Genomic DNA, 19,008 nt, shown 5'->3' on the forward strand with positions numbered 1-19,008 from the left:
AAATAAAAGTCAAGCTGGGTCTGAAATTTTAGAACAAAACAAGCACCCTGCAGAGGGAGACCCTAAGGCCTACTGATAAGACTTCCATGAAAATGGTCCTCTCTCCTCTCAAAGCCATATGTGCCAGAGGTCATCCTTGCAACCTGTGGCAGTGAATGCCACATATAAATTAACTGTTCTGCAAAGAAGGGCTTTTTGTTTGTCCTGAATATCCTGCCAATTAGTTTAATTAGATGACCCTGGGTTCTAGTATTCTGAGGTGAGAGCAACCTCTCTCTATCCACTTCTTAAACACCATGAATTATCTTCTGATCAAAATGCAAATAACCACTTTATCTTGTAGCAAAATTCAATAGATACCCATTACCAGAGATTTTCAACCAACACAGACTCACTTTAATTAAAAAAGAAAATAAAGTGTAAGAGGGGAAAGTCAGTACGTATTAAAGCAATACAAAATGTAGTGTTCTGTTACTCTATTTTTTAAGCAAATAGCGCTCAAAGGGATTTGACCCACATCACAATTATGATTTTTTGCAATCCTCCTTGATCCACTCAGTGTCAACAAAAGGCAGGAAAGGTAGGAGAGAACTGCAAATTCCAGTTATTATTTTACAACTGCGGCAAGCTTAATCATAGATGAGCCTCTTGAACTATTTCTCATCCTTGAGAAGGTATGAAATTAAGCAGCCAAATGGGACTCGAAAATGTGGTTGGAGCCTATTATTATTATTGATAATAATTTTCAGGCTAATGCTTTGCAGCAAGAAATTATGTAACCTTCTAAAGATTTTTTTGGGGGGGGGTGAACCCTGTGCCTGTTTACCTCACAGTGAGCACAAGACAGAATTGAATAGTGTAAATCAAAACCAAAGTGGACAGAAAAACATATCGGTTATGCATGTGACAAAAGTTTGGTTTATTCTATTCTTCTATTTTAACTACTTTGTCCGCAACAGAAAGACTATAAAAAAATAAAAAGTTATACTGCAATCCTATGCATATTGATTCAAAAGAAAGCACCCCCAAATTCAATGAGATTTTCTCCGACTGTAAGTGAGCATAAGATTGTAATGTTATCATTTTTATTTTTTAAAAGACAGCTCCTGCTAAAAGTGGGAATACAACCCTAAATGCTACTTCATTCTCAATATTGTTTTGGTGCTTGGATTATTGGAAGATCTTCATTTTAGCTGCCAGCCGACCAGGAATCAAATATCATTTTCGCCGGGACTGTGTCTTCAATCGCCATTCCTAAAATAAACAACAATTGACATCACAGTCAACAAGGATGAGGGGAACCCCACAATATTTTCTGGAAGAAAAGAATGATCAGATCATATACAAGTATTTTAAAATCTGTCACTTCTACTACATTCCACAATACCCTAAAGAGTCTGCATATTAAGCAAATTTGCACATAAATTGGTCCATCTGATACAGGTGTGGGGAACCATTAATCCTCCAGATGCTGAACTCCCACCATCCTGACCATTGACCATGCTTGCTGGGGCTGATGGGAGTTGTAATTTAGCAACAGCTGTAAGACCCAAGACCAGCCTTCCCTAGTATGCTGCCCTCGAGATGTTGGACGCCAACTTCCACCAGTGCCACCATGCATTTGAAGCACATAACTTCCCCCAAAGAATCCTGGGAACTATAGTTTGTTAAGAGGGCTAGGAACTGTAGCTCCCAGGGTTCTTTGGAGGAAGCCATGTGCTTTAAGTCAGGGTTTCCCAAACTCGGGTCTCCAGCTGTTTTTGGGGATGGAGGGGACCGACCACTGGTCCTGCTAGCTAGGGATTATGGGAGTTGTAGTCCAACAACAGCTGGAGAACCAGATTTGGGAAACCCTGCTTTAAGTGTAGTGTGTAAAAAGAGATGGTTGGACAGTGTTCTCGAAGCCACAAACATGAGTCTGACCAAACTGTGGGAGGCAGTGGAAGACAGGAGTGCCTGGCGTGCTCTGGTCCATGGGGTCACGAAGAGTCGGACATGGCTAAACGACTAAACAACAAGTGTAAAAAGGTAAAGGGACCCCTGACCATTAGGTCCAGCCGTGACAAACTCTGGGGTTGCGGCGCTCATCTCGCTTTATTGGCCGAGGCAGCCGGCATACAGCTTCCGGGTCATGTGGCCAGCATGACTAAGCCGCTTCTGGAGAACCAGAGCAGCGCACGGAAACACCATTTACCTTCCCGCCGGAGTGGTACCTAATTATCTACTTGTACTTTGATGTGCTTTCGAACTGCTAGGTGGGCAGGAGCAGGGACGGGCAACAGGACCTCACCCCGTCGTGGGGATTCGAACCGCCGACCTTCTGATCGGCAAGTCCTAGGCTCTGTGGTTTAACCCACAGCACCACCCGCGTCCCTGTACAGTGTGTAAGCAGCCTCAATTACTCCAGAGTGGCAAAAAAGATAACAAGACCCCAAAGACCTTCACCTAATTAATTGGCCTGCTGACTAACAATTGCAACCAACCCATGTCCCATTTTCCATGGAGCAAGAACAAAAGTAGCATGGCCCTGCTCACTGATCAAAGGGTTGCCAGCTCCACACCCTACAGGCACGAAGTCCATCTAGACTGCCAGCTGTTCTCAGCGAAGAAAGGCACACGCACAACTATTATTTAGCACCGAGGCTGTTCCAGAAGTACTTTCATTCATTTAAGAACTCACTTCAAAGGGAACTACTTCCTCTTTGGGTCACAGCTCTAAAGCTGGTCCTGCAGAGTTCCAAAAGGCAATAGAAAGGGGATAGCTCAGTAGGTAGAGCATGAGTCTCTTAATCTCAGGGTAGTGGGTTTGAGCCCCACATTGGACGAAACGTTCCTGCATTGCAGGGGGTTGGAATAAATCAGGGTTTCCCTAACTTGGGTCTCCAGACTCTTGTTAAGTTCTTAAGTCTTGGGGGGGGGGGGAATAGAGCTCAAGTAGCGTACAAAGACCAACAATACATTCATTCATCTTCGCTTCCCTGTTGATTCTACTCGCTTCTGTCTTGTGTCTTCAAGGAGGGAAAGAGGCATGTCTGCCTTTGTTAAATGGGGGGAATCCGTTGTCAGTTTGAAGATAATCGCCAGCATTCTCACGCAAGGAGGGGGGGATAAATAATAAAGCGTTGTCTTGCACTCTGATTCAGGCACAGCAAGGGGCCATTCTTACCCAGGGACTTGAACACAGTGGTTTCCTCACGCAAAGCTGGTTTTGTTCCCAGCACCACCTCACCCAGCTCTGCAAAAATCTCTGCCTGCAAAACAAACACAGAGCTTTTGTCATCTTCCAGTGCCATCTTTTTCTGAGGTTCAGACTGAGCGCGGCATGGCTTTCAGAGCCAAAACAGCACCACAAGTGAAAGGTATCGAAAGACTTCGGGGAAGCTGAGATTTTGCAGGAAATCCTGTGGGGTGGAGTGGGGGAAGAGTTTCGGAGTCTCCCCACGCTGAGCTCTGGCCCTGCCTTTAAACATAGTTACAGGTTCTTAAGGGTTCTTCAGATTTCAGTCCCCACAGAAAACCAGGCCTGGCACCAACACCTGGCACCCTCAGACAGCTAGCAGAGACTGAGGGTCCAGATATCTACCCTGAATGGCTCAGTCTGTGTAAACCACCATTTTAACTTCCCCACAATCCCCCTGGTGTAGAGTCACTCCTGGGGATTGTGGGAAATTAAAATGGCAGCTCCAATGGAAGTAACAATGCTACAACAGGGGGATTGTGGGAAATTTAATTTGATGGAACGGTGAGGTAAACCTGTGGCCAGCGCCCCACAAAATATAGGAGTCCTTCAGAGGGTCCTTTGCCAAAATTTCCCCTCAAACTTGGGGTCATCCCCACAGAAATCTCCAAAAGTACTTGGGGCTACCTTGGGCAAAGGTGTCAGGACCTTCACTCAAAGTTTACTGGTAAAAGAAGGAGACACACAATTCTCCACCCCCGCCCCTGCTTGCTTACCCCCGATAAAATGACGTCTCCCGATTCACGGATAGCAGCCTCTCTCGAATCGACGTACAACACAGAGTTCCTCATCACATCGTCGTCCAGCTCCCGCCAGTCAGGCCTGCTTGCTCCAACGGCTAAAAGTCAGAATCAAACAAATTGGAGATTTATCTCCCAAGATGAAAAGGGTTAAGACAATCACCTGAACCTTATGGGTACAATTTGTTCACAATTGACAATTGCCTTTAAATGACTCTTGCAGAGCAGGAGCGATATTAATGCTTAACACGCAAAGGGTGCTGAATGACTCCAGGCTGAACCATGGGCTTCGTTCATGCTCTTGTATCATTTACAGTAGCCACATCTACACCATATACAGAAAGCAGTATCATACCACTTTAAACACAGATGGCTTCCCCCAAAGAACCCTAGATGCTGTAGTTTATTAAGGGTCATTAGCAGATCCCTGTTCTCCTCACAGATCTACGATTCTCTCTTTTTTTCATTTCACATTTATTTTCTTTTGCAACACAAACACACACAACATTAAAAAAGAAAACTTCAAAAGAAAATACAAAACCAATACGAAAAAAAGAATGAATATGTAACCATATTTCAGTTCTTCTTTTCTTCTAGTTGACTTCCTTCGTCCTCAACGGGGGGCTGCTTTCATATTTAGTAAACTGTTTCCTTCTCACTTCACCCCCCCACCCCTTTTCTTTCCATTTTAAGTTTTATACCATAATTTGTTTTGCAAAACTTAATCAAAACAAGTCCAGATATTAATTTGAGAGCACTGCTTTTTAAGATAATCTCTGTATTTTTCCCATTCTTTTTGAAATTTTTGTTTAGACTGACCCCTAATTGCATCTGCCATTCTAGCCATCTCAGTGTAATCAAATAATTTTTCTTGCCATTCTTTTTTTGTTGGTGCTGTCTCATTTTTCCATTTTTTTACAATTAGGGTTCTCGCTGCCACTGTTGCATAAAGGGATTATTTTCCTGTTTTCCCTAATGATATCTGAATCTAGTATACCCAATAAAAAAGCTTCTTCCTTTTTTCTTTTTCTTTTTACAAAAGTTTATTTAAATATTTTATTTAACTCTTCATATACCATATGCCAGAAACCCTTAAGTTTGTCACAGCTTCACCTACAATTCTCAATGAAACCTATGAACCTAGACTGGCCCCACCTCCGAGACCACTTCCCACATAAAATCCTGCCTGCGAAGATGGAAGCAGTTTGCTCAGACTGGCTCCATTCATCCTAAACTGGGATAGCTCAGTTGGTAAAGCCTGAGACTCTTAATCTCAGAGTCATGGTCAAAAGTTTCCTGCATTGCAGAGGGTTGGACTCGATGAGCCTTATGGTCTCTTCCGACCGAGAGACAACAGGACTGCTTAAGGTGCCCCAACTACAAAATTGTAGAAATCAAGAGATATATAGCTGCACCAGCAGCATATCTTTTTTCTTGTATCCAAAAATGCAAGAAAGCCTTTTACACTTGCCAGAAGCTCGGCTCTGCCCTCGCCAGCCTTGGAAGGATCCTTTTAAAAAGTCCCATACAGTGGCGTAGCGAGGGTTGCCAGCACCCGGGGCAAGGCAAGTAATTTGTGTCCCCTAACCTGGGACAAGGCAAGTAATTTGCACCCCTAACCCCTAACCTGCCGCCGCTGCCAGCTTCTTCTTGCTGCTGCCTGGGCTGGGGTATTTACGGTAAGGTAGCCAGGGCGGCGGCGGGGGGTCCGTGTCAGGTGATCTGAGGCGAGTTGCCGCTGGCACTGCCGCCCAAACGACGCCGCTTGCCCGGAGGAGGGCAGAGAGCCGAGAAAAATGCAACATGGCCCAGCAGCTGCAGCAGCAGCAGCGGCGGCGGCGGCGGCGGGGCTGTGAGGAGGGGCTGCCTGGCGCGCCCTCCGCGGCCCTGACGTGCGGGGGCCGCGGCGAGCGCTGAGAGCCGCTGCCTGCCGGACACCTTCAGCCCGGACGCGCGCACAGCTCATCGGTTCTGCGAGACTTGGCACTCTGCTACAGCCTGCGCCCGAGGCTATTCGGCGACTCTGGAGGTGGCGAGCGCGCCCCCCAGATGTTGCGCCCGGTGCGGCCAGCCCCCTGCACCCCCCATGCTACGCCACTGGTCCCATATGACCAGAGAATTTGCGCCTGTCCATTGGGGGGGGATATAGGAATCCCTGAACACATATTTTTTAGATGTCCCTTTTACGATGAGGCACGTAGAGAAACCATTGACCCCCTGCTGGTGAGGCTTACTGACCTCCCAGTAAAGCAAACATTGGATCTTCTCCTGTTAGGCAAAGACCATAAGATGACCCGGATTGTTGCCAGATTCTGCACACAGATCTGTAGGCTCAGACCACCCCCCCGATTCAATCTAGTTTGTTAAGAAAATTCCCAAACCCGGACCCACGGATGTTTTTGGGTCATTTCTCTAAGGTAGTCTATTTTAAAGTTTTTATGTGTTTATATGCCTATCATACTTTTAAACTTAAAATCTATTGTTGTATATTGTTTTAAATGTTTGTTTTGCTAATGGGATTGTAGTTCCATCTGTGTTTCTCAAGCTGGTCTCTGGGGGTAATAAATTTCATGTTCACCTGGTCTCTTCTAACTCTATAATTCTATGGTTTTATGCTCCCCAGCTCCAGCCACTTCAAGTTCACCCTAGAGCGGAAGTGGCAAGCATACCAAAATGGAGGCAGGGTCTACTTGGTAGCACAAGGTCTCCCAGCCCCAAGTCTTCTCCTCACAACGAGGAAGCCAGACTTCTCATGTGCAATCCCTGTCCCACAGATTTTGAGCTATTTGCCGTGTGGAGGGGGACACTTCTGCAGTAAGAATATCCCCTAGCATTTAGATCCCACTTATTCAGCTAGTGAGGCTTCCAGGGCGTCTTATGAAGACATAGCTCTAAAGGGAAATGGGGAAATGGGGCAGGGGGAAGAAAAAGCAAATTCACACATTCTTCTGCTTAACAGATCTTCAGCTTAACAGCTGATGCCACTGGTGGTTCTGGCTATCTTGCCCTCAATAAAGAGCATGTAACTGTTTTACATATGTTTGCGAACTGCTTCAGGGTGTCTTGTTGCAAATGAGTTGTAAGTGAAATTGACCAAAATTAATTCCAATAAAAAGAGCTCCCATCAGCTCGCAGCAAAAATAAAAAATAAAAAAATAATAAGGAGCAGTCCTTCCCCAGAAGCACTCTTTCCCCTCAGATAAGATCCTGCCATACAGTTCTTCCTTCAGACAACTGGCATGATGTTAGTCAGAATCCTCACAAGAGGCGATAGAATCCTACACTACTGGATCACGGCAGGCTTAGCTATTTGGCAAAGTTTTTTGTTTTGTGGCACACTTTCAACCCATCATCTGGTTGAAAGCCCTTACACATGTGACAATATTTGATTGCATCACTTGAAATTTTAGGAGAGATTTTGCTGTAGGGCTGTTGTTGTTGTTTTGTTTTCATCCAAAACCTATAATTAAGGAGAATGAGCCACCATCAGCCTCCTTTTAAGCAGATATAAAGAAAGCAACAGAAAGCAGCTATACAGAACAGAGAAAGACTCACATGTTTTTCTGAAAACCTGCTCAAGCATTAGGAATGAGTTCCTAATGTGTGGTGACGCAAGGATAGGCAGCGCTTTGTTTATGTGTTGCGGTGGTGAACGAGGACACCAATTGTCCCCTGACCCTTTGTGGTGTGCCTCTACACAATATGAAGAATCCATCACACAAAGCATTGATTATGAAGGGGTGGGTGGAAATCGGTCAGACAGGGATGACATCTCGAATTGCACCTCCCATTCGCTTCCATGAATCCCTTTCTATGTCCTTTGCAGACAACGCAGGACAGAAGTGGAGTGGGCGATATGATGCAACTAGATTCTAATCAGAGAAGAAATTAATACACACAATTAACTGAAGTTCATTAATTTCAATGGGTCTTATGTAAAGAAGGGAGACATCTGCAGGGACCTTTTAACCCTGGGAGGTCATTTCAGGAAGTAAAATGAGAATAAACCAGAGTTCAAAGAAATTTTCCAAGAAAGAACCGGCGGGTTCTTCATCTGCTGTGAAGGTATTCATCGGAGAATAGAGCCAAACCCTGAAAAGAGATGTGATTGGTCCCCACTCAGAGAACTCACAATGGAAGGAGGAGCCAACTCCTAGAAGCGGAGGCCCCCCCAATAATATACTTGAGGGGGCTGCCCCTCAAAGTTAATGGGCATTGCTGTTCAAATGGGATGTGCACGCTGTGTCTTGTGATTGACAGGGCAGGGTGGGGTGGTTTTTACCTAGGACTCCCCAATATTATATTCAAATTGATGCGCCTATCATTAAATTCTGTACTGAGTAATTAGTGAATGTGGAATACGGGTGAGCCTCAGGAATGTTTTTATGTTTTCTACATTGTGTAGAAGTGAATCCTACCGATTTTAACAGACTGCAGTACAATGTTAGTGTGCCTCGCATCAATATTGTAAACAGATTAGCACCCCCTCTTTAAAACCAGTTAATCTGGATTAGCTAATCCTTTGCAAGATGCTTTAGCTAAAGCTAATTAAAGCAAGGTGCTTTTCTTTTTTCCTTTTCCAACTAAGCCTATTTCTGGGAGCAGTGCTAACACTTTTGTTGAATATTGACGGCCAATCTTGCACCACACATAGATTGTTCTGCTCAAGGTTAGGACAACAGTCTCATTATTCCACTTATGCTACTGCTTCCGACTGTTTCTTGGGAAGAGGGGCTTGTTGTCACCGCTGACCAGCTGATAAGAGCATATGTAGCTAAGAGTCTGGTGGATCAGGTCGATGGCCCATCTAGTCCAGCCTCCTGTCCTGACGGTGGCCAACCAGATGTCTGCGGCAAAGTCCCCAAGCAGGACGTGAAGCCACAGCTCTCTCCCCTTCCTGTGGTTGCCAGCAAATGGTATGCAAAAGCATTGCTACCTCTGAACATGGAGACAGAACATAGCCACCATGGCCAACAGCCATCAATTTCCCCCTCCTCCATCATGGTGACATCAGGAGATGGACAAGTGAGTGGCTTTGCCCAGCTGAGATGTTGGCCAGGGAGGGGGAATCAAGGATCCTGACCCCTTGCTTTAAATCCTTCAGTAAAGGAGAGTCCATCACTTCCAAAGGAACCTGCTTTTGTGTTGAACAGCTCAAATTATTTGGAAGCTCTTCCTAACGTTTAGCCAAAAAACCCTCCCTTGTCACTTTAAGGAGCTGTTTTGGAACACCAGAAAACAGGTCCCATCCCCCCTAGTATCTGGACCACATCATGCTCCCTGGTTCCAACAAAGTCAAGCACCCCTTTAAGTATCCAGAGAGAGAGAAATCCATACACAAAGCGCACATTACCGTTGATATGGGCTCCAGGCTTCACCCATTCTCCATGCAAAATTGGCTTTGTTGCCATTGTGACTGTTACGATCACGTCCGCCCCAGTGACAGCCTCCTGAGCAGAAGAGCAGACTTGGACTGGCCCATGAACTGAGTGAGCAAACTTCTCTGCCTTCTCCTTGGTCCGATTCCAGATCTTCACCTACAAAGGAAATGGAGCAGCATAAAATCTCGGCCTCGAGGAAGTCCTACAATGTGGACGGGGGACCTGTGGACACTTTTCCAGAAGAGTGCAAACACAAGAAAATGCATAAAATTAATTTGCCAGTCCCTAATGCATTCCTCGGCCATGCTTGGCCCCATGCAATGGCAGTGAGGTCCAGGACTCCAGGACCAGGCAAAAGAAGCAGCAACATGCAATCAGAAGATGGACAGTGGCTTCAAGTGTTGTAACAGGGTATTTTATATCCCTGGGATCATAGAAGCATAGAATTGGAAGGAAACTGGAAGGTACCCCAAGGGTCATCTAGTCCAATCCCTTGCAGTGCAGGAATCATCCCTGACAGATAGCCATCCAACCCCTGTTTGAAAACCTCCAGTGAAGGAGAGTCCTTCTTCCCAGGTACAGTCTTACCTTGGTTGACAAACGCCTTGGGAGTCGAACGTTTTGGCTCCCGAACGCCACAAACCTGGAAGTGAGTGTTCTGGTTTGTGAATGTTCTTTTGGAACCCGAATGTCCAGCGTGGCTTCCACTGCTTCTGATTGGCTGCAAGAACTTCCTGCAGCCAATCGGAAGCTGCACCTTGGTTTCCAAACGTTTTGGAAGTTGAATGGACTTCTGGAACAGATTCCATTCGGCTTCCAAGGTATGCCTGTAGTCCTTTCCACTATCAAACAGCTCTTACTGTCAGAGAGTTTTTCCTAATATTTAGTTAGACTCTCCTTTCTTGTCACTTGAATCCATTGGTTCAGATCCTAACCTCTGGAGCAGCAGAAAACAAGCTTGCTCCATCTTCCATGTGCCAGCCCTTGAGATGTTTGAATATGGCTCTCATATGTCCACTCAGACTTCAAACCAGCCAACCCATCGGTGGAAGAAGATTGGAAGAAATTTAAAGTTTACTTACAGAAACATTGTAAAATTAAGGAATGTTAGAAGGATGCTGGAATGAAGTTATGTGGTTTTAGCAGAAATGTTATAAAGGACTAAGTAAAAATGGATTGTTAATTGGTGAAAGAAGAGAATGTAAACTTACAGTATATTAAGATAAATTATTAGAATAAAAACAAAGATGAAAATACAAAAAAGGGAGGTGTGAGGAGGTCAAGGAAACAAGCAAATGAAAGATAAGTTATGGGAAGGCTTGATTTGTTTTTTAATTGTTTGTATTTTTCTGTTTGTTTGTTTTTTGTTTTTACTTATTGTGATGTATTGTCTTTTTTTGTTTTTTTGCTTAATTTGGTGTTTTTTCTTTTTTCCTTTTGTAACCTTTAAAACTTGAATAAATATTATTTAAAAAAACAAAAAACCAGCCAACCCAAGGCTTCTTAGATGTCTATTATTTTGCTCTATGAGGTGAGAAGAAAGGTAGGTGGTCTCTTGCCTCCACAGCTGAATTTTATTATTGCCTCTGCAGCTGAATGGTATTCTTGCAATTGCTATAATCTCAAGTGGGCCTGGCCAGTCAAGGAGATAAACAGGAGTCAACAATCTGTGCACGCATTCTAAGGAAGCCAGGCCAGAATGTCTACAAAGTAATTCCAACCTTTCCTTACTCTCTCCTCCCTTGTAGCACCAGGCCAGGCCTTGCCACCCCCATCAAAAACAACACAGAGTTCATTTCTGGAACGGAAAACAAATCCCTAGGCTACATCTTCAGCAGCTGTGAAAAACATGGAAATCATGGAAGTCAATTTGCTGGCAACGGTTTCTTTTTTGATCCCTGTAATGCTGATGCTGACTTTGTTCTCTCTCAGATTTTCTCCGCAGGATGAGTAGAAGTGAAAGAAGAAAATAGTAATTAACTCTGTAAACTAGACTGTTGAAAGAGAAACTTATACAATATTGTAGTATACCTAAGAACCCTTGATAATTGGTTCGATTTTATCAATGCTGCAGCCTCTGCTAAAATGTCTTATTCTTTCTTTGCAAAACTGGGGGTGGGAGGAACAAATCCCTGAGAGGCTGAGATACCCTCAGAGATATCTTCTTCCTTAACTCTATGCCATGATTTACACTTGGCTCCAGCTGGTGAATTTTGGGTGTCTAAGAAACAAAGCAGACCCCACAATCTTGAAGTATGCCCACCCCTGATTAAGAGATTAAGGGGGGGGAGGGGCCAAAAGGTGCCTGACAAACCAACAGGTACTCTGTGCGTGCTAGAAATACCTAAGGCAGAGGCTATTGCTGAGTGGTAAATTTGTTAAAACATAAATAAAAATCAGTTGGTTTAACTGAACTTCCTACCTCCTTAAACGAGAACATCTCTGTGAAAATCTCATAGTGGCTGTAGGCTTGAACACCAGCTCCTAGGATACACAGCACTTCAGAATCCACCGGCATTAAGAACTGAAAATATATCCAACAGGGGAAGGTAAAAAAAACTCGTTCATATGGCACCTTTCATATTAACAACTTTTGTCAACCCTAAAGTTCATGGCCTTTTATTGGGGTAGGGAACACCCAGCCTGCTGATCAATCCTGGCCTGCTGGGTGGGGGGGCGTTTCCAATTTGGCCCACCATGCCATTTTCCAGGGCCGTCTTTACCCGGGGGTGCAAGGGGTGCGAGACACCCGGGTGCTGAATTCTGGGGGGCGCCAGGTGCCCACTGCTGAACCCACCTAAGCTCTTAACTATCTGCCTGTTATGAAATAATAAATAATTTTGATCAAGCTAGAAAAACAAAATACATATATACCTAGGTATTACCAAAATGCATACCTACTGTTTCATTAAAGGCGCTTGTCATTCACAACAGGGGTGCTTGTCAGACTCAACGACAGCTCTTGACATTAACTCTTGAAATTAACTCTTATATCAAAATATTATGTTAGGTGCCTAAACAATAAAGGTAAAGGGACCCCTGACCATTAGGTCCAGTCGTGACCGACTCTGGGCTTGCAGCGCTCAACTCGCTTTATTGGCCGAGGGAGCCGGCGTACAGCTTCCGGGTCATGTGGCCAGCATGACTAAGCTGCTTCTGGCGAACCAGAGAAGCGCACAGAAATGCTGTTTACCTTCCCGCCGGAGCGGTACCTATTTATCTACCTGCACTTTGACATGCTTTCGAACTGCTAGGTTGGCAGGAGCAGGGACCCAGCAACGGGAGCTCACCCCGTCGCGGGGATTCGAACCACCGACCTTCTGATTGGCAAGTCCTAGGCTCTGTGGTTTAACCCACAGCGTCACCCGCGTTCCGCCTAAACAATACTTATAAGTTTAAGTGTGGTGGTGTTGTATACTTAAGTATAAGTATATTGTAAATAAATGAGCAAATAAAGTAGTTTCTTTTTCCTCCTTTCGTAAACAAGAGATAAGGCGTAAGTGTGGTGTCTGACATAAGTATAATAAAAGTTAATTTGGGGGCACTGTGCAGATTTTTGCACCCTGGCGGTGCATATGGTAAAGACAGTGCTGCTGTATTCCCCAAAGCACAATCCCTTTCTTCGTCCCACTTAATAAAAAGCACCCACCTTGGTGGCTATTGCAGAAATGGCCGCCGTCCGTTTGGCTGTTATGACGCTACCATCCATGACCTTTCCAAAGGAGAACATCAAACAGAACGAAAAGAAAAACGGCAAGATGCAAGATTAAATACAAAATGCTTTTCCTCAGGCGTACAAGGCCCATCCATGCAACACCTTAAAGTTGTATCATGCCACTTTAAACAGTCATGGCTTCCTCCCAAAGGATCCTGGGAAGTGTGGCTTGTTAAGCTGAGAGGCACTAGGAGATCCGTGTTCCCTGCAGAGAACTACAATTCCCAGATTGGATTGACAGCCAATCCCTCTTCCAAGGGAATACCCCTCACACATTGATAGAGGTGGGGGCCAAGCTCTTCGCCACCCTACATGTACTAGGCAGTGGTGGCTAGGGCCCTGTGTGACTGATTGGGAGGGAGGCAAGGAGTCCAACAGTAGGTGGCGCCAGAGATAATGACAGGCAGAGCCTGTCTATCCCCTAGTTTTGTCCCCATCTCCTACCTGATGGGTTCTACAAGCACAACTCTGAGATTAGGGAGGAGGAGGAGGAGGAGGAGGAGGAGGAGGAGGAGGAGGAGAAAGCTGACAGCCGGGGCCGCCGACCTGGACTGAATGCAAGGAAAAAGGCAGGCAGGAGGTCAGCTGGTTGAGGGCAGCCTGAGGTTGGTGGGGCTAAAGCGGTTCAAATTGTGCCCACTGTTGCCTTGGGAGACTTACAGCTTTGAGAGTGCCGTTGCTTGGCTCAAACAGGAGCACTGTTGCTTGATGGGAAGGAACTGCAGGATCTGTCACGTGCTCATAAAAGGTCACCAGCTTGGTTGTCAAAGCGTCATCTTTTTCGCTGTAGGCAGGCATGATCCCTAAAAAGCTTACAAGCAGAAGACGGAGGCGGCGCGATGATCATTCAAGTGTGGTCTCTTCCCTCAGCAACTAAGCTAGCAAGTTAATCTAGAACTTTAAAGGAAGTGTAATGAATAACTTAAGTCACCAGGGCTGGCACAAGGTCTGAGGGGTCTTTCATAAGTGCTGGCCAGTGTGGCCATCTGCTTTTAGTGGCGCCCCTCCAGGAGGAGTCCTAGGAAGCTTATTTTCATGGTGCCAGTAGCTCCAGGAGGTAACAGTTTTCCCCTGCCAATGCCTTCATTGACACATACTGCCAAGCCAATGACTGGCACAAGGAGGACCAGAGATGTCCTACCCCTGTTTTATAGGCAGCCCAAGGCAGGTGTCAGCGAAAGACCTTGGAAATTATTTCTATGTTCATTTCTTTATTGAATTTTTACCCTGCCTTGTCGCGAATTCTCTGCGGCGCTTTAGCAGAAATTTCAGAGTTCCAGGTTCAGAGTTCCATATTTATTGTGAGCTATATATATACAAATATATACAATAATCTACAGGCTGTAATACACGAGCAGTTCATACAGTCAAACAGAGTACCTGGCTGCACCTTAAGGCAAATAGGAAGACCTTTCTTTCTTTCTTTCTTTCTCTCTCTCTCTCTCTCTCTCTCTCTCTCTCTCTGACCACCCACTTCTACACCACCCACTTACTGCTGGACAGGTTTCCCTTTTAAACCGATGACAGCCAATCAACAGCCAATCTTTCTGACACAGCACTTCCATAGAAAGTATTGTAGGCTGATAAGCCTGCAGACTTACTATCTCACACAGCATTCTGTGAATTCCTCCCAAAGAAACCCAGGGTAGCAAACCTCAAGCAAATTGCCACAGATGCAAGCGTTCAGGAACTTGTTTTCTCTTCCCCCCCACAAAAGAAGTCTTATAAAACCGCAAGCTAAGCTTTTGCAACAATTTGTTTAAGGTTCAGCAAAGCAGGTTGGCAGGTCTGCTGTGGGTGTGTGAATTTGGAGAGCAGCGTTTTCTGGGAGACAGTCCACACACACACACACACACACACACACACACACACACACACACACACACACAATGTTGCCACAATCAATCTGTTCTCATGTTCTAGCAGACCACAAGGCTCCTGACTGTCATTCTCAACTGCTCACAATTTGGTTAGCTCATTTTTACGGCAAAGTGCTTGGGTGACTGAATTCTACTTGGAAAGAACAACAGTTTGGAACTGTACAGAGTCAATCAAAGCAGAAACCTGTGTGGCATCAGCACAGTAAGCATTCATGACAGCAGCATCTGGGCACAACAAGGATTTTGGGGACACCCTAAAGACTCAGAGTGCAACCATAACACCCTGATTAATGTCTGCACAGGTAGTCAAGAAGCTGGCGCAGAGAGTTCCAAAAATGGGCATTATGGGGTGTGCGGCAGAGCTGGGTCAGTCACAGATCTGCAGGATCCTAAGCCAATCAGTTTCCCAGAGAAGGGCTCAATTACACCACCTTGAAAGGTTGCAAAAAAAATGTTCCTACATCTTCCAACTTGGCCAGCAAGCTGCGGATGCTTCCTAGACTGGCTTCATTAATTACAAACCTTGAAATTTTGGGTCCCCTCCATAAGGGTGCCAAAGTTTTGCAGCCGCTTTGTAGCGCAAACCCTGCGTTTTGTAGCGTGCCACGCCCCCAACTGAGTAATTAAAACATCAAGCTGTGGTTCGAAGTTAACACCCAGAAATCCAACCTTGTCCAATTCACTCCAAACTGGTGCCAAAGTTTTATAGCTGTGTTGTCGGATTTTGTCGTTTCAGGGCTTGCAGTTAATGAAGCTTCCCATGCCCCCTTCCAAGAATTCTCTGCCCATCTACAATCCTATGCCCACTTTCCTAGGAGTAAGCCCCACTGAACTCAACAGGGCTTACTTCAGAGAGCACACAGAGACATAGAATTGTAGAGTTGGAACATACCCAATGGGTCATCTAGTCCCCAATGCTGGAATCGCATGTGCAGGCATGCACTCAAATGTGCATTCATGGACTCTAGGGTCCAAAAGGGAACAAAATGGGGAAAGTACAGCCTTTGATGACTGTAGGTAAAAAATTTCTAAAAAGCAAAAGTGACCCTTTGCAATGCGTGGAAGACAGACAGCACAATTCTATGCATGTTCATTCACAAAACTGGATGCATGTGTTAGTCGTGCTTAGAGCGGACCCCATGAAATCACTTGTACTTAAAGTTAGTAACTGCTGAGAGCACAACTCAGCACTGCTCACTCCCTTTCTTCCCTGTGCAGCGAAAACAGCAATTGCTTTTATTATGAACACATTATGAAATTCAGCAAAATAAAACCCAACAATTATATGACTATACCTGAAACTGGTTTGTACTGTACATGCCTGTCTGGATTCCTTATTTTGTTGTATTTACTTTACTGAACATTAACATGTGCCAATTTTAAATATATATGGTTTAAAACTTGTAAATTGTATGTGTAAGAATAGTTATTTCTTCTTCGTTGTTTGTCTTTTTTAATTGCTAAGTTGCCCCATCGATGTCAACACATCTACTCAAAGCGTGACTAACACCACAGTTTTTAACCATGTCTACTCAAGGTCCATGGGGTCACAAAGAGTCAGACACAACTAAACAACAATAACTCAAAAGGAAGCTTTATTGAATGCATAGGGAGCTCATTCCCAGGTAAAGTGGGTTTAGCATAGCAGAGTATGTCTAGATCTAACCTATAACGCGAACCCATGGATTTACTCCCAGGGAAGCCCACGGAGTGCTGCGGGCACAAAAAGATCCCAGTTTCTCCAGGTTAATTTCGTCCGCTTAACGAACATCCGTAGCAAACGTCAACCAGCTTTAGTCGTGCTGGGAGCTGACCCGCGGCTGAAATTCTTGGAACGAATTCCACCGGGTCTCCTCTTATGTAAGACTTAGTTGGATTGCATTCAGCTAACTTGTACTCAGAGCGGACCAGTTAATAAGCGTGATCTGCTACTCTGAGTAGCAGTAACTTGAATCCAGGAGTGCCAGCTCCCGCCACCGGGAATACCCTGGGTCGTGGGTGCCAGGCACGCTGTACCGAAATGTGTGGGTGCCCGGCCCCTTATGGGGAATTTTGTGGGTGCTGGGGCACCCAGAGCCCCAAGGAGTTAGCACCTGTGTTTGAAACCCATCCATTATCTTTATTGCATAAGTCATGGCGGGCGGGGGGACATCCCTACAAACCGACCCCTCCCCCCAAAAAACCCTCCCACATCACCTGGGGATATACCTAGCAGGAAATCCCCATCCCGATCCCGGATCCTCACCCGCTGTACTTCTGGATCGGCACCACGGTGCGCACCGGCTGCACGACGCCTCCCTCGGCGCCGCTGGAGAAGTTGGCCAGGGCCGTGGCCAGGGCGGGGACGAGCCGGCTGGCGGCGGGGAAATGCTTCTCCACTTCTCCGGCCGCCAGGAAAACGGGAGGCGGCACGGCGTGGCTCATGGTGGGGACTGCGAGAGCAGAGGCGGCGGCGCCCGGTGCCCCTCGACTGAGAGCCGCCCGCTGCCAGGCGCCCCCACCCGCCCCGTCTCGCCGCACTACAGGCGGCGGCGCCCAGCACCCCCTGGCGGACGAGACGCCTGCTGCTCCCGACGGAGCTGCTCCGGGACCTCTGAGCAGGGAACCCCCACGAAGGTCCTCGCTCGGAGGTTGCCAGATACAGGACCGGTTGGGGGAAGCGGTTTTCTCCCCGCACCCGGTGCAGATGTGACTTCAAAGCAAATAAACTGCAATCTGCTGCAACCTAACGGGGTGGCCCTCTGGAATTTGTCTCTCTCTCACACACAAATACCTGAATTTGTAAATCTGTCTGCACTTGGCTACCCAGAGCCCCGAGCGTAGCCAAGGGGGGCAGGGAGGGGCAGCTGCAACCCGTTAAATCAATAAAATTCAGTAAAAATACATAGCAAACCGAGGTGTCCCCCCCCCCCAACAAAAATCCTGGCTAGACCCATGCCCAGAGCTTATGCATGACTTCCATTGTTGGAAGTCGCCCAGAGTGGCTGGGGAAGCCCAGCCAGATGGGCGGGGTACAAATAAATAATAATAATAATAATAATAATAATAATAATAATAATAATAATTTCACGCACCCTTTCCAACACATTCGTTTGGAGAGGATCCCTAACTTGGCAGAGAGACAGACAGACAGAGAAGACCTGAAATAAAGGACAAAACTGTATCATTAGAGGACATAGCATTTTACACTGCAATACGGGACAATTCTGTATTATACAGGACAGGTGCAAACCCTGCTATGGATGGATCTACTGTGAAAAAAATGAAACTTAAGCTTCAGGGCCCCTAATCCTCGAGGGACCCCAGAAGCGACTTTAGTCCACATTGCTTAAGCTTTTTGGGTCTACTGGACCCAACTGGAGTTGCACGACTCAAATTGATTATTATTTTTATTGTATATATTTCAAAAGTCCCAAAGTTTGAGAGTCAGCAGCACAGGTGTTGTAAAGGTGTGGTGATCTGAATAAGGCAACAGTGGTGACCAAGACCTTGTTGTTAGTTGTGAAGGTTAAAGGTAAAGGTACCCCTGCCCGTACGGGCCAGTCTTGACAGACTCTGGGGTTGTGCGCCCATCTCACTTAAGATGCCAGGGGCCAGCACTGTCCGGAGACACTTCCGGGTCACGTGGCCAGCGTGACATCGCTGCTCTGGCGAGCCAGAGCTGCACACGGAAACGCCGTTTACCTTCCCGCTAGTAAGCGGTCCCTATTTATCTACTTGCACCCGGAGGTGCTTTCGAACTGCTAGGTTGGCAGGCGCTGGGACCGAGCAGCGGGAGCGCACCCCGCCGCAGGGATTCGAACCACCGACCTTTCGATCGGCAAGTCCTAGGCGCTGAGGCTTTAACCCACAGCGCCACCTGCGTCCCTGTTGTGAAGGTTAGTCATGCCTATTGATTTCGATGGGTTGCCCATAGCTAACTTTTACTTATAGCTGACCTGTTGATATTAATAGAGCTAAGTTAATCATGTCTTAATTTCAAAGAGTCAACTCTGAGTAGGTCCAACAGTGCATACAACCCAAAGGCTTTTTTTATTAGGCATTCCAGGCTGTG

The 19,008-nt window shown here is 46.1% G+C and overlaps 1 protein-coding gene across 1 annotated transcript; it reads right to left on the reverse strand.

The window, feature by feature from the left end:
* Positions 1 to 895: 895 nt before the first annotated feature.
* CRYM (crystallin mu) lies at positions 896 to 17,486 on the reverse strand. Its single transcript, XM_083711786.1, has 8 exons — positions 17,200 to 17,486; positions 13,735 to 13,885; positions 13,009 to 13,071; positions 11,782 to 11,883; positions 9,332 to 9,515; positions 3,955 to 4,076; positions 3,167 to 3,251; positions 896 to 1,254 (listed from the first exon to the last, which is right to left on the reverse strand). Exons 1-8 carry the CDS (start codon positions 17,376 to 17,378, stop codon positions 1,190 to 1,192), a joined length of 951 nt encoding a protein of 316 aa, XP_083567912.1. The 5' UTR covers positions 17,379 to 17,486; the 3' UTR covers positions 896 to 1,189.
* Positions 17,487 to 19,008: the final 1,522 nt, after the last annotated feature.

This window comes from Podarcis gaigeae (assembly GCF_964106915.1).
Source record: "Podarcis gaigeae genome assembly, chromosome: 14".
NCBI lineage: Eukaryota > Metazoa > Chordata > Lepidosauria > Squamata > Lacertidae > Podarcis > Podarcis gaigeae.